The sequence below is a fragment of the Puma concolor genome, chromosome D1 (genome assembly GCF_028749965.1).
Source record: "Puma concolor isolate L17-30 chromosome D1, mPumCon1.1.hap2, whole genome shotgun sequence".
NCBI classification, from domain to species: Eukaryota; Metazoa; Chordata; class Mammalia; order Carnivora; family Felidae; genus Puma; species Puma concolor.
The window spans coordinates 106,832,537-106,847,587 of NC_141676.1; the positions used below are offsets into that span (position 1 = coordinate 106,832,537).

General features: G+C 42.6%; 3 protein-coding genes across 10 annotated transcripts in view; 2 read left to right on the forward strand and 1 right to left on the reverse strand.

Annotated features, from left to right (window-relative positions):
• Positions 1-1,947: 1,947 nt before the first annotated feature.
• On the reverse strand, positions 1,948-7,132 carry CFAP68 (cilia and flagella associated protein 68). 4 transcript variants are annotated; one of them, XM_086679152.1, is made up of 4 exons: positions 6,713-7,118; positions 4,485-4,715; positions 3,687-3,753; positions 1,948-3,432 (listed from the first exon to the last, which is right to left on the reverse strand). In XM_086679152.1, exons 1-4 carry the CDS (start codon positions 6,752-6,754, stop codon positions 3,257-3,259), a joined length of 516 nt encoding a protein of 171 aa, XP_086535278.1. In that variant the 5' UTR covers positions 6,755-7,118; the 3' UTR covers positions 1,948-3,256. The 4 variants fall into 4 exon arrangements, with proteins under 4 accessions (XP_086535278.1, XP_086535277.1, XP_025784940.1 ...); XM_086679151.1 differs by lacking the exon at positions 6,713-7,118 and adding an exon at positions 5,497-6,124; XM_025929155.2 differs by lacking the exon at positions 3,687-3,753 and having other exon boundaries at positions 6,713-7,132.
• On the forward strand, positions 6,926-14,424 carry FDXACB1 (ferredoxin-fold anticodon binding domain containing 1). Its single transcript, XM_025929073.2, has 5 exons — positions 6,926-7,380; positions 7,580-7,736; positions 8,669-8,872; positions 9,081-9,239; positions 9,620-14,424. The coding sequence occupies exons 1-5, from the start codon at positions 7,209-7,211 to the stop codon at positions 10,800-10,802; spliced, it is 1,875 nt and encodes a 624-aa protein (XP_025784858.1). The 5' UTR covers positions 6,926-7,208; the 3' UTR covers positions 10,803-14,424.
• A 90-nt stretch (positions 14,425-14,514) lies between these two features.
• Positions 14,515-15,051, forward strand: part of ALG9 (ALG9 alpha-1,2-mannosyltransferase) — a 98,480-nt gene continuing 97,943 nt past the window's right edge. For all 5 annotated transcript variants that reach the window (XM_086679147.1, XM_025927990.2, XM_086679148.1 and 2 more), the window contains exon 1: positions 14,515-14,850. In XM_086679147.1, coding sequence (XP_086535273.1) covers positions 14,720-14,850 — 131 coding nt within the window. In that variant the 5' untranslated portion in view covers positions 14,515-14,719. The remainder of the gene's footprint in view (positions 14,851-15,051) is intronic.

A 15,051-nucleotide genomic window follows, 5' to 3' on the forward strand; every position in this document is an offset into this window, starting at 1 on the left:
AGATACCACGTCCATTCAAAGGGGAAGGAGAAGACAGTCTTTTCAACCAATGATGCTAAGGTAACTAGACATCCACCTGCAAAAGAATGAAGTTGGACTTTTACTACCATAGAAAAAGTTAACTCAGCGGGCGCCTGGGTGGCCTAGTTGATTAAACATCTGACTCTTGATTTGGGCTCAGGTCATGATCTCATGGTTTGTGAGATCGAACACCATATTGGGCTGTGCACTGATAGTGCAGAGCCTGTTTGGGATTCTCTCTCCCTCTGTCTCTGACCACCACCCCCCCCACCTCTGTCTTTTTCTCTCAAAAAAAAACCAAAAAAGTTAACTCAGGGTACCTAGGTGGCTCAGTTGGTTAAGTGTCTGACTCTTGGATTCAGCTCAGGTTATGATCTCACAGTTCATGGGTTCCACCCTGGCATTTGACTCTTAGCTGACACTGTGGAGCCTGCTTGGAATTCTCTCTCTCCCTCTCTCGCTCTACCCCTCCTTTCCTCTCTCTCTCTCTTTCAAAAAAAAAGAAAGTTAACTCCAAGAGGATCAAAGATCTAATTATAAGAGTGAAAACTGTAGAATCTTAGAAGAAAACATGGAAAAAACTCCATAACATTGACTTTGGTGATGATTTTCTGGATATGACACAAAAAGTTTAGGCAACAAAAGAAAAAAAGATAAATTGGACTTCATCAAAATTGAAAACTTTTGTGTATCAAAGGACACCATCAAGAGAGTGAAAGGTTAATCCACAGAATGGTAGAGAAAATTTTTGCAAATCCTATATCTGATTAGGAATTAATATCCAGAGTATATAAAGAACTCCTACAACAAAAAGGCCAACAACTCAATTCAAAAATGGGCACGGCATAGGACTTGAATAAACATTTCTCCAAAGAAATAGCTAAATGCACATGAAAAGATGCTCAAGATCACTAGCCATTAGGGAAGTGTAAATCTAAACCACAACAGAGACCATTCTACACCCACTAGGATGGTTATTATAAAAACAAAAACAAAAGAACAAATTACATGTTGTTAAGGATGTGGCAAACTTAGAATTGTTGTGCATGGCTAGTGGGATTGGAAAAAAAAAACGCGGGCACTGTGGAAAACAGTTGGGCATTTCCAAATCGTTAAACATGGAATGACCATATGAGCTAGCAATTCCACTTCTGGGTGTATCCCCAAAAGAATTGACAGTGGGGACTCAAACAGATACTTGTACGCCCATGTTCATAACAGTATTACACACAATAGGCAAAAGGTGAAAACAGCCCAAGTATCCCTACCGGATGAATGGAGAAGCAAAATGTAGTAAATACATAATGGAATATTATTCAGTCTTAAAAGGAAGGTATGCTATCATATGGATGAACCCTGAAAACATACTAAACAAAATAAACCAGACACAAAGGGACAAATGTGACATAACTCCACGTATAAGTGGAAATTCAGGGTCAGAGAGTATAACAATGGTTACCAGGGGCTAGGAGAAGGGAGAAATGAGAAGTCAATGTTCAATTGGTCCAGAGCTTCAGTTTGGGATAATGACAAAGTTCTGGAAATAGACAGCGGTGATAATTGTACAACACTGTGAATATACATAATGGCATTGAATTGTACACTTAAAAATAGTTAAAATGGTAAGTTTATGTTATATATATTTTACCACAAATTAAAAAACATACTGGATACACAGGAAACAGAATAGGATATATAACACATATATGTGCAAAAATACGTGCCAAATATTATTAATATTGCAAGAACACATACCAATGAATTAGAATTAATAAGACAGAATAACTCAAATTCAACAATGCAATGCAGTTTCCACCAATACCTTACCAGTATCTTTTTGTGAAACTTGACAAGCTGACCCTAAGGTTTGTATAGAACTGCAAAGGGTTAAAAATAACTAACACACTTTTGAAGAAAAACAAGGTGAAGTTATCTGATTTATTAGATATCAAGATTTACAAAATTATCATAATTATGATAGAGAGGCATTGTGGCTAAGCTAGCATATGCAATGACAGGCCAATGGAATGTAATAGCCAGAAAGAGGTCTAAGTATATACAGTTGATTTACAATAAAAATGGCATAGGAGAGCAGTGGGGAAAGTACGGTCTTTTCAATAATTAATGCTGGGAAAACTGGACAGTCACATAGAAAAAAACGAAACTTAGTTACGACCTAACTATATACATATACACATATGGCGTAAATTCCATATCTGTGTCTGTAACATAAAATAATTAAGGTTTGGGAGGAAATATATGGGAGACCTCTCCCATATGTTATATTGTCATAATAAACAGGAAACAAAATAAAAAAGTAAAATATTGGTAAGTTTAACTGTATTAAAACTCTTTCCTCCCTGTGCACACTAACCCTGGACTAGTCCCAAATCTTATCTCAATCCCTACCAGTTCCCCGCTTTGCAAGACCCATCTTAAAGTAACCCCAAGTCTCTAAAAATACCCTCTACCCTCACAACATTCCCCTTTTGAATTCTCTCCAAGATTTTGTCAAGTTGCTCTTGTTTGCTGCAGGCTTAGAAACTCAGCTTTGTTTGATGAGGAGGTTTCTGTGATGGTCTCTGTGAAGGAATAAAACACCTACAGTCCTTATCTTTTTGAGATACATACTGAAATCTTGACAGACAACATGATATAATTTGTGAGATCTGCTCCAAAATTAATTAAAAAAAATAGAGAAAGTAGATACGAATAGTTAAGACTGGTCAAATTGTGCACACTGGGTGATGGGAGTTCACTGGACTATTCTGTCTAATTTTGCACGTTTTAAATTCACTATAATATTTTTAAAAAGTTGTTTTTCCTTTTCTAGTTCTTAAGAGGGGATGTTCACTAAGGTCACAAAGAAGTTACACTGACTGTGAATGCCAGGCTCACATTCAGGAAGCATCTAGCCAGACATAACCTTATGCTGGATTTTGCAGGTCTGCCATGAATGGAAGGCAGGGAAGAGCAAAGTGGTTGCAGATTTGAAATACTTCTTTTGAATCTTCTCCTACTACCTCGTAATGTAGACCTAAGAGCCGATGCAACGAACTTAAATTTGACATTTAAATCTTGATTAGGACAAACAAAAAAGGGGGTAGGGAATATTCTCCGTGCTTTCTTTATTCAGATTGTGAAATTGTGCTCTCATCAGCTAGATTCTTAGTTGTGCTTAGAATATGCTCCCTCCTACAATCTATTCTGGAAAAATGAAGTCTCTTATTCCTTCTTAGAATCCTGGCTCCTTAAGTCGGCAGTTATTAGGATTCCACACACATGCAGAGTCATGCCCAGTTTGAGGGTCTGAGTAGCTAGTCATGTAAGTTGACTTTTCTGTGCATTTGTATCCAGGAGGATCCAGCTCAGGTTGATGTCCTGGGAACGAGTGAGGCTCTCGCTTAAATCCTGAGGGAAGAGAAAAGAGAAGGAAGGTCAAGTGGAATCAGTCAACAACGAGGAGCCTTAGTAATTGGCTTCACTCTTATTTCTGAGAGAAGGAAGTCTAGGGAGTCCTGTCAGAACTGAGAAAAGAGAGAAATCATTCACTCAGTCATTCACTTCTTCACTCACTCAGTTTACTTTCATCAGAGTTTCTTCTACATTCCAGGCACTGAGTTAGGTCCTGAGAATATAAGGATTGTAAAGAATAGTCCACCTACTATGTGTTGAAAGTGGCATTTTGTTGTTAAAGCTTGTATCATATGTTGTTTCAAAGTAGTGTCCAAACTGGAAAGAAAAGGTAATCAATTAAAAATACAGGAGTCTACACCTAATACTGGGAAATAAAGGACACAATGACATGAATCCTAATGGGGTCTATTATATTTTGGATCGACTAGAGGTCTATATGTTGTCAGTCTACATTGTACTAACTTTCATGTCCTTTATGTGTTTGTGTGTTTAGGAAAGATTCCAGGGCAAGATGCAGATAAATGAAATGCAGGTAGACAGCCTGAGTTAGAAGACACATATTTAGGGGCGCCTGGGTGGCGCAGTCGGTTAAGCGTCCGACTTCAGCCAGGTCACGATCTCGCGGTCCGTGAGTTCGAGCCCCGCGTCAGGCTCTGGGCTGATGGCTCAGAGCCTGGAGCCTGTTTCCGATTCTGTGTCTCCCTCTCTCTCTGCCCCTCCCCCGTTCATGCTCTGTCTCTCTCTGTCCCAAAAATAAATAAACGTTGAAAAAAAAATTAAAAAAAAAAAGACACATATTTATGTTGATGAATAAAGTCAAAGAGAATCAAGAGAAAAAGAGTACCCCTTCTTTTATTACTTTAATATTCTACTTCATAGTAAAATATGATAGGAGTTCCAGCTGAAGACTGCTATGCACTCCCAACCACCTCAATGAACAGAGAAGCCTCAGATATCTCAGCAAGGAAGTTATCAGATTCCTACCTCTAAAACGGCCACTGGTATTTCTTTTGTTAACAGAAGGAAACAGGGGAAGCTTAAATTACCTGGGAAGGCAAAGGTTTGGGTTGCACGATATTCCTTAGGTCATATCTTTCCTGGTTCCAGTTGCCCATCAGGGTACGGTTTGAATAGGTATTCTCATTAGTGGTACATCTCCATCCATACTGGAAAAACTTGGACATACTATTCCAATCTGTCCACACTTCAGCATGGCCGTCTGCATTAATGATGCTGCCATAGTGTGGGTTTGCAAAGAAGTAGGCAAGGGCTTGTCTCTGGGAAAAGGCAAAAACAGAAAAGATAGTTGCATAAACTAGGGCACAGAAAAGGCATTCATCCCTTTCTCACCTACAGCCAAGCATACATAAGCACACCTTACTAAGGATCTGTGCTCCCCTCCCAATTTAGTTGTGGTTCTGTTTCTTTCCTTCCTGGTCCATGAATCCTCTGACCTACCTTTTCAATCAAAAGTAGCAGAGGGCTATATATATTGAATGGCACGCTCAAAAGAGGAAAACCTTCAGGATCCCAATATATATGGAAAACTAGGTAAATGTTCAGGAGATTTTGAGATGTAAGAGTTTACAGACAGAGAACAGTGGTATAGTCAAAGAGAAGAGGCAGAAGTGAGAGTTAGAAAACTAGATTAACACAACAAATGTTCAGTAAGTGATAGCTTCCTTCTTTCTGGACTCAGGCCAAATGCCACTTCTTCCATGATGTCTTTCCTCAAGTTAACTTCTCTCTCCTTTGTTTCACACACAATGATATCCTCATATCTTTAACTTTCTACCGTATTTTAGAGTTCTTCAAATGTGTGTTGGAAGTTTGTGTTGAATATCCTATGCTGGTTAAACCGTGTACATCCCTTGAGGACAAGACCTGTATCTTATTATCACACCCTCTCCCTTCACCTGCCCTCCCATCAACAGTGCTTTGCACATTCAGATGACTAATGTCTGAATTTCAATTTTTTGTGAGGAAGCAAAAGCCTAGCCATTTTTATTTTGGGCCAAAAGGTGGCTGTGGTCCCTTGACTTGGGGGCAAGACAGTACCTTCGCTGAAGACCATTTTGATGTTGAGTGGCTTGTGTTGTTTGAAGATTTCATAGGACAGTGATAGAAAATCTTATTCAGCTCTTCCATTTTTTTGAAGGAAGAGATATCACCAAACCCAGCATTTCCCATTCTCCAAGCAACGAAAGAATGTAGGTCATCCAGATCACCATGGCCAGGAAGCCATGATTTTGGAGTTACAATCCACTGAGCCACCTTTCCACAAGTAGGGGCAAAGCCAATACGGCAACTTTGAAGGTAGTTGCCCTCACACTATGTGCCTTTGTGAAGATAGATGCATGCACTGATGTCAACAAACAGCATGGTGACTAAAGAGTAGTTGGTCCCACAAAGTCTGACAAGCCTAGTATTCAGACTGTAGACCAAGGTGACACTGTCCTTGGGGCCATCAGGACAGACATCACCATCCACTCAGTTGTCTAGGCCCCAAACCTGAGGCTTATCTTTGATTCCTCTTTCAAGCCCTTACATCCACTCAGTACCTAAGTCTTAACTGATTTTTTAATCAGTTCACTTCCATCCCCACTGCCAAGTTCCAGTTTAGATCACTACCAGTTCTTGTCACCATTATTGCTATAGTTGCCTATCTCATGTCTTTGCCGTCAGCCTTGGTCTTCTCCAATCCTTTCTCCACAGGAACGAAGAATGTGTGAAAATGCAAGTCTTTTTGTGTCCTCTTCCTATTTAAAATCTTTCAGTGGCTGGCCACTGTTTTCGGAATAAGATTCAGGCTGTTAAAATGGCTTACGATGTTCTATATGACCTGGCCCCTGCTTAACGCTTCAGTCTCACCTACTACTCACTCTCCCTCCAACTACATTTCAGCCAAACTCATCTAATGTGTTTCTCTATCACGCTTTTGCATATATTGTTCCTTCTGTCTCTTCACTTCTCTTTATCCAGGTCAGGTGCACTTCCCCCTTAGCTTTCAACTCAAATTCACTTCCTTTAGGGTATCTTTCCACTTCATCCCAGAACTCGGTAAGGTTCTAAAACCTTCTGTGACTCCACTCATAGCATCGCTTCCCGCTGTAGCAGAATTGCCTCTTTTGCCGTGCAGTCTCCGCCAGACTACAAGCTCCGTGAAATCATAGGCCACACCTTATTCACCCATGTGTTTAGCCTCCATCAAGGTCTGGCACGTAACAGCCACTCAGTATTTCTTGAATGAAAAAAAGGTAGGAGATAGAAGCACCTGGAGAAATCCCGAGCAGCAGAGAGAGTGAGCAGCAGCCATTTCGGACGAGTGGAAGGCTGTTATAAAACCCTGTGTTGACAGTAACCTGCAGGACACAGCCCAACCTCTCGACCTCAGCCCCGCCGCGCGTCTTTCACTCCGAACTCGCCTCGCCCCGGGCCTGCCCCTCTGCGCTAGTGATTGCTTGTGACCTCATGCAGATGTGACGAAGTCGCTCAGGGCAGCCTCGGGCTAAAAGGCATTTATTGCGACACTCCTAAGGGTGTGCGGAATGAGGAGGCAGGGTGGTCCGTGTCTAACTTTTGCGCTCATAGCTATTTCATCCCCCTCCCTCCCAGTCGCTGTACCAGTTTGTCAACACCACTAGACGCTGCCGGCGCATCATCAATCAGCGACACAAAAAGAGGTGGCCCGCCAGAGACCACCCCCCCCACAGGAAGTGACGTAAGAAACTGGCGCCTCGGAGGACGCGAGAGGGGAGCACGTTAAGGCCATGGCCCCTCGGCGCCTCCTGTTGGTTGGGGAGGGGAATTTCTCCTTCGCCGCGGCCCTGAGCGAGACCCTGGACGACAGCACCAGTGTAACCGCCACCTGCCTCCAGCGCCCGGCCGACTTGGCCGGAGATCCGGTGGCCCAGGAGAATCTGCAGCGCCTGCGCGAGCGAGGTAGCGAAGCAAACCCCTCCGCGAAGCCCCGCCCCGCTGCCGGCCGGGCCAGAAGTGGAATGGACGGGGCTTTTAATTGCATTTGAGCGTCCGGTTTCCTAAAAGCAGCCTGTGGGTTTCCACCTGGGTTGTTTTGTACGGTTCACGTTAGGGAGGGATTCAGGCCTTGAGACATCTTCCTGTCTGTATTTCGTGCCAGGTACTGAGGTGCGTTTTGGTGTGGACTGCACCCAGCTGGCAGATGCCTTTGAACTGCACCACAGGGAGTTTGATCGGATTTATTTTAATTTTCCTCACTGTGGACGCAAAGCTGGAGTTGCTAAGAACAGGGAACTGCTTGCCAAGTTTTTCCAGAGGTGAGGAAATGAGAGCACTCACAAGTAACATGTTGAAGATGTACATGACATAGTTACTGCACTGGAAACATTTTAGTTTGGGAAATAAGGCATACGTGTGTAAGTTACTATGATGGGTTTAGAGAGAAAATAAAGCTCCAAAGGAATCCACAATCTAGTTGGAAGGGCAGGCATATAACCCTAAAAGTTACATAAAAGTACACATAGTAGTTGGGCTTGTAAGGGGAGGATCACCTATTTTGGATAATGCAAAATAACGGTAGCCAGTATAATGTAATGGCTAAAAGCATGGGTTTAGGAGCCAAACTGCCTGGATTCAAATCCCCACCCACCTCTTAGTAATTGTGTGATTTGGGGTAAGCTTACTTGATCCTTACATACTTGTGCCTCTTCATCCATAAACAGGATAGGATATTAATGGTAACTACGTCAAATTATCGTGAACTAAAAACTGTGCTTTACACTATTCTACCAAAACATGTGATACTATTGGAGGTCTCTGGGGGTGGGGGGAGGTCACAGTTGTCAAGAAACTTTTCACAGAGCCAAGATTTCAAGTTAGTATTTGAAGTATAGAATTTTAATAGTCAGGAAGGGAAGTGAATTTACAAGAACAACTCCCTAAACTGGGAAATGAATCGTGTATAGGAACTTTGCAGATATTGACCTTTCTATGACCTGTTTATGATGAACACTGCAGATACAAAGCCAGATAATACCCTGGTCAGCCGCGAGTATCAGTTATGAGTTGAACATTGATTTTACATTCTTACTTCCAGCTGCTTCCTTTGCAGGTTTGAAGTCTGTGGACCTTTGTAAATAGATATGATAGGATTTTAATTATTTCACAGCCAAACCATGTGTATACAGCTTATTTCCTATGGTAATTTCAACTGGTTTTGATAAAATGCTGGTGTCCTCCTCCCCGTTAGCTGTAAAGATGTTCTCGCACCGGAAGGAGAAGTCTATGTGGCATTGTGTAGAGGACAAGGTGGGACTCCTGCTGATAAGCCCACAAGAGAATGGCATAACAGTTGGCAAGTAGTTGCCATGGCAGCTCTGGGGGGATTCATTTTAAGTGACGTGCATCCTTTCAGCTGTGAGGCTGTGCCAGGGTACAAGTGCACTGGATATAGGTAAGTAATAACAGAGGTCTGAGCCTTTTTCATTTCTTTCACTAATAATGAAGAAAATCTCATAGGCAGACTTTCCCCTACCAATTTCCTGCTTTGGTCCCTAGAGATACTTGCTTTTTAAAAAATGGCAATAAATAAATAAGAAAGAAAGAAGAGAAAGAAAGAGAAAAGACTCACTGACTCCATACTTGGTGACTGTTTTTGCCAGGAGTCAAGACAAGTCCTTTCATGTAGAAGGTGCTTTGAACCATATCTTCACCCGGAGCTTACCCTTTGAAGATTCACAGCCCAGAATCTTCAGGACCAAAGTGGGTGGCCGGTGGTTTTCCTTTCCAGAACCAGAAGCACTTGTAGGAAAGTTGAACAGGTAACCTGCTGTTTTACCAGAAGTTACTTCTATCTCTAGTTGTATCTCCGTTGCTTTGATGGCAACCGTATATTGAATGGGTGCAATATAAATTGTTAATGATGTTGGTGCTATGAATTCCTGTCAGTCTGGCCCTACACAAGCCTTTTTAGAATTAAAATTTGTCACATTTTGTGGTATATCATCGGGATCATGGCTGTCAGAGGTCTGAAGCACGTGATATCTCTATTATGGTAGATGGTTTTTTTTTTTTTTTTATTTGCTTTCAGGATCACTTTAAAGATAATTCTTTTCTGTGCTATTTGTGCTTTTAATTTTAGATCCATTCTAACTCTTTATTGTTTCAAGTTTAAAAAGTTATTTTATGTGTGCTTAAACAGAGGTTTCCTAGAAGCACCTTCATGTCATCCTGTCAGAACCATTAATGAGAAACTCATTGCGGAATTGGGCAAAGTTTTCCCTCTAAAAAGGCTGAAGCGTCCCTTCCCTTTGCTGCCACAGGGAAGCACTAGTGCTCTCACTTCCTGGAACTGTGACATTCTGTCAGCTGCCTTTTGGATTAGTCTCCGTGAAGATGACTCAAATTCTGAGTCCCTGACTGATGGGACAACACAAGACATGGAGGACTTTCTGGAGCTATTTTCAGAACTTAGCCTTCTCAAGGATCCTGGAAGCAACAGTAAGGAAGAAGCTCATGAAGAAAGCTATGGCCAAACCACGGTCTGCCTTAGGCCTTCTCTCCTAGTTCATGTTCAGGCTGTCATCCAAGCACCAGACTTTGTCCCAGGTTACCTGCACATCCTCAGTGGACCTGTCTTTCGGAAGTGCCGCATCTTGCCTTTCACAATGCCAGCATTTCATGAGACTTTATTTGTCATCGGGTTTAATAAAAATCTGAAGGATGGTTGTCTTCAGTCACTACTGGAGCACTTGAAGGGTTTTCTTGATAGCCTTCTCACCCACACATTGCTGGAGGGCTCTCAGCTGAGCAGTTCAGTGGAATTTGTCTTTCAACCAAATGGCAAAGAGTATATTATTAATGTGAAGCGTCCTAATTTTGGCCCAGATTGTGCCAAGGCTCTGATTATTGGGTCTGTCGTCACATCTGCTACAGGCATTATGCACAAAGACCAGTGTTTTATGTTTGTGTCTATGAACTTGGACCTACTAGCTATGCTTGTCTGGGGCATCTCTGACTGGAGGATGCTGTGGACCTTTGATCACCGTTTCCTGAAAAATTTTGTCTCTGGGAGTATAGAACCCTTTAAAAGCTATTGCCTGTATCCTCCATGCTATGTTCATGATATTAGTTTTTGGTTAGATGAGAAGAAAGGATTTGATGAACTAGAATTTCATACGGTGGCCCGAGCAGTGTCCCGGGACACTGTCATATCCATACAGTTCCTCAGTCGTTTTCAGCATCCAAAGACTCAACAGGTCAGTCTCTGCTATAGGTTGACTTACCAGACGTGTGACAAAGCCCTCCCCCAGCAACAGGTGTCATCAATGCAGTCGCAGCTTAGGAAAGAGATTCAGCAAAGACTACATGTAATACCTCGGTAGTTTAGTAAATTCATTTTTCCAGAGTGATCCCCGTGGCTGTGGGTATGGGTGCAGATGCCAATGAAAAAGACCAAGTTATAACTAGTAGTCTTTTCTGAACTGTGTTTTTTGTAAAATCTTTAACCTTGTGACTTTGGCCAGTGTTGGTTGATTCTAGAGAAACTTGTGGCTCAGGGCACCTGGGTGGCTCAGTGGGTTGAGTGTTGAGTATCCAACTCTTGATTTTGGCTCAGGTCATGATCCCAGGGTCATGGGATCGAGCCCTGTGTCAGGCTCTGCGTGGAGCATGGAGTCTGCTTAAGAGTCTCTCTCTCCTTCTGCCCCTGTCCCCTGCTCATGCACTCTGTCTTGCTAAAATAAAAAGCAATTAAAAATATTAAAAAGTAAAAAAGAAACTTGTGGCTCTGTCACTTAAACTTAACAGACTATAATGTGACTGGTGACCTTTGGAGTTTACAGTATTTTGATGCTGAAAAATGACTAGGAAAACAAATACAACAAAACTGTCTTGTACTTTAGATGCTCTGTTGCTGAAGATGCAGTAGAATTTGAGTGTCTTATATTTATATTTTCCACACTGCTAATTCCTCTTCCTTTAACCCTATTGTATTACATCATTACATCAACTTACTAGAGTGGTTTTTGGAGTCAGACCAACATTTATTAGCTTGGGTAAGTTGAAAGTCTCCATAATTAGTATTGGTATTATTACAATATTTATTCCATGGTTGACTACTGTTGAAGTCATGGAACTGGTTAATGTCAGATTAACTAGAGTTCACACTTGGGTCTGACTCTAAAGCCCATTTTCCTTCTGCCATTGTTATTTCTTCCAAATTAGTCTTCTTCATTAGTAGCCTCTCAACTGTAAACTTAGTCCTCCTATATTTTGGAGGCTTCTGTTACAAGCATCTCTAAGAGACACTGGGAGATTGGCTCAGCTCATTGGTTCAGCCCAGGACTCTACAGAATGATAGAGTACTCTAATATTAATTAATGGATGTTCCTGTTAATGAATAGTCTCCACAGATTGGACTTATATTGTAAACTCAGTAGGAAATAACTGTCTTATTCTTGTGTTTGGAGAAAAACATGTGGGAAGGCAAGAATGGAAGCCAAGAAACATATTAGGAGGTTATTACAGTAACACAACCAGAGACAATGGTGACCTGGACCAGGATGGTAAGACGTTGTTGGGTTGAGTAATATTTAAAAGTATTTGCTGATGAACTACATGTGCATGGGTGAAGGGTGTGGGGCTGAAGAAACAGGAATCAAGCAGGACTGACTATGGTTTTTGATCTGGAAGAACAGAAGTATCATTAACGGGGATGGGAAAACTGGCATAACAGTTTGGGGAGTGGGGTAAAGAACAAAGATCTCTTATGGATACATTTGTTGCTTAGCTTTCTACATACACTATAAATGAATAGAGGGCAGGTAATGTGATTTATAGCTTGCTTCTATCCCCAATGGTGCCTAGTACATGGACAAGGTAGCATTTGAGCTGGATCTTAAAACAAGAGTAGCGATGTGACAGGAGGACTGTTAGGCAAGGAGGACTGTCACAGACTATGAGTTTGGAGTTCTCTTTTGTCCAGCAAGAGAGTGGATGCAGAATTGAACACAAGAGAGGCTAACATCCAGGAGGAGACAAGATCCCCAAACAGGCCTTTCGTCTCCGTATTTACTGAGCGCTCAAGATCTTACACATGTGGTAAACGTGAAGAAAACAATCAGATAGTAATGATTAACTTGTGTGTGTAAGAAGCAAAGGGTCTGGGGGGCAAGTGGAGTTTGTGATCAAAGTATAATAGTATATTGGTGTCAGGTGGAATGTAATTTCCTGCAAGTATATAACAAGTTACTCGTGATCCCATTACAATATCTTACTAGCTATCTTCAGGCGTTTTCACTCCGTGGTGGTGGCTTTCATGCCCTAAGCGTTTTTCTAACCTATTTACGTAAGTAGATCTTATTTCCCCACAGAGGACTTGCATTCCAGGCAGAGGTACAGATAAGGAAGCATCTGGGGCACTTTTCAGGCTAGTTAGTTGGAATGTAAATGTGTATAGGGAAGTAGTGGGAGATTAGATCAGGAAAGTAGGTTAGGGCTGGATTTAGTTGATGTAAGAAATGAATGCTAGAATAAAGTGTACTTCATTTGGCAGGCAATAGGAAAACTGGTAATTGTTGATTAAGGAGGCAATACAGAATAGTGCATTTGAAAATTGATTGGATAGGGGCGCCTGGGTGGCTCATCTGGTTAAGCGTCTGACTTGAGCTCAGGTCATGATCTCATGGTTCTTGAGTTCAAGCCCCATCTCAGGTTCTGTGCACATGGCTCAGAGCCAGGAGCCTGCTTCAGATTCTGTGTCTCCCTCTTTGTCTTCCCCTCCCCAGCTTGTGCTCTGCCTCTGTCTCTCAAACATAAACATTAGAATCTTTGAAAAAAGTTAACCGGACAGTGTTGTATAGGATGAATTTGAAATGGGAGACCCCTGTTAGGATGCTATTGTAGCACTCCTAGGTAGGGGCAGGGAGGGACCTGCACTCGAGTGAAATGAGAGGAGGTCTCTGTAGGAGATACAACTACGCTGCGGTGACCAAACTTGGTACCTAATACTTGCCTGTGGGAATTGAGCACTATGATCAATCGCCATTGTCAATAATTTTAGTATTAAATAATAACCTGGGACCCTGTCAAGTTCAGCACTCCCTCTATCTAACATCCTTAGTATATAGCAATGTATATTAACTTGATGGTCATTTAAGTTTAAAGACCTAAAAGAGCTTAATTTTTACTCTCCCTGCACGTTTTATGTATACACTGGCATATTTTACAGCCTTTTATCTTGAGTCTCCCTAACTAAATTTTTTTAGATATAATTCACTTTACTACTTTAGTCTTTTAGCCTTCATACTAGCTTTATAAGTGATTACCGCCTTTGCTGTATTTGCGTTTACTCATGAAATTTTTTCCTTTCATAATTGTCATACTTCAAAAGTGGCTTTTACCCTCCACTTACAGAAATCCCTTTAACATTTCTTGTAAGGCCCATTTCTGCTACTGGTACAGAGGTCCACAGGATGGGATAGAACTCTGTGGGCAGGGTATCAGGAACAGATGAATAACCCCTGGGAGTCACAGGTGTGCTATCATCTGTTGACATCAGGAGCTTTCACCTCATCCTGGTGGGAATCGTATGGGCTTTGTAATAAGGCAGACGTGGGTTGGAATATGGTTCCACCATTTCCTAGCTATGCAAACTTGGGCGTCAATTTACTTACTATAATTTACTTATTGATAAGAGCAAGATTGTTTTATTATTTTGGAAATGGATGAAATGTGTAAAATGCTTACCGAATTGCTGTGGTAGCAATGGCAGTGCCTGTCTCGTTGCATTTGTGGCACAGAATTTCTTTGGGCTTTCATTTTTCTTTACATTCTGCCATTACGGCTTCGTCTCTATGGAGCAGATAATTAGCTACAGGTTGTCTCTATCGATGTCACCAAAATAGAAGAAGGGCAAGGTGTCCGCGACCTTTTAAGGACCTCCCCTTTCATCTGCAGCTGCCCTGTTATCTTTAACTGAATAAATAGCTCTGCGTGCTCTGTAGAGTGGTTTGGTTACTTTCCATTTGTGCTGAAAAGTGAAGGAAGGCGGGGAGTGGGGAGGAATAGCCACAGTTAGAAACATATTGAAGGGATAGATACGGTTGTGAAAGTCAAGTCGCAGTTCTCGTTTCTTTTCTACTTAGGATTTGCCCCAATTGGCCCAATAACGCTACAATTCAGTCTTTTCTGCGCATGTCAAGGACTTTTGTCCCTCGGCGGACACCGTTGCCAGCCAAAGCTATGTCTGCGCGCTCACCACTTTGGTAGGGAGCCGAATTCTACCTTTTTCACCCGTGCCATGGCTAGCCGAGGGGCTCGTCAGCGCCTGAAGGGGAGCGGGGGCAGCGGCGGGGACACGGTTTCGGCCGCCGACAAGCTGCGGGAGCTGCTGTGCAGCCGGGAGGCGAGCGGCGCGGAGCCACGGACCGAGTAGGTGTGCGGGAGCGGCGGGGGCGTGGCGGCAGGGCGGCGCGGAGCTGTCCTCGGGAGGGTCTCCCCCGGCGGCGCGGGTGCGGCCAGGCTGCTTTTTCCCCCAGGTCCTTCCGCTCTTCCAGGACGGGTCACGTCCGGCCTTCGCGCCTCCTCGGGTCCCCCACCGTGGGTCCCATTTTGCTTGGGAAGAAAGCCTGG

Excerpts from the sequence above, each read along its gene's own strand:
- CFAP68 (XM_086679151.1), bottom strand. The coding sequence starts at position 5,628 with ATGGGAAATGCTGGGTTTGGTGATATCTCTTCCTTCAAAAAAATGGAA. Across the intron at positions 4,716-5,496 it reads CAAAATGGTCTTCAGCGAAG|AGACAAGCCCTTGCCTACTT; the intron begins GTACTGTCTTGC and ends GCCTTTTCCCAG. Across the intron at positions 3,433-3,686 it reads AATGCCACTTTCAACACATA|GATTTAAGCGAGAGCCTCAC; the intron begins GTAGGTGGACTA and ends CTCTTCCCTCAG.
- FDXACB1 (XM_025929073.2), top strand. The coding sequence starts at position 7,209 with ATGGCCCCTCGGCGCCTCCTGTTGGTTGGGGAGGGGAATTTCTCCTTC. Across the intron at positions 7,381-7,579 it reads GCAGCGCCTGCGCGAGCGAG|GTACTGAGGTGCGTTTTGGT; the intron begins GTAGCGAAGCAA and ends ATTTCGTGCCAG. Across the intron at positions 7,737-8,668 it reads CTTGCCAAGTTTTTCCAGAG|CTGTAAAGATGTTCTCGCAC; the intron begins GTGAGGAAATGA and ends CCTCCCCGTTAG.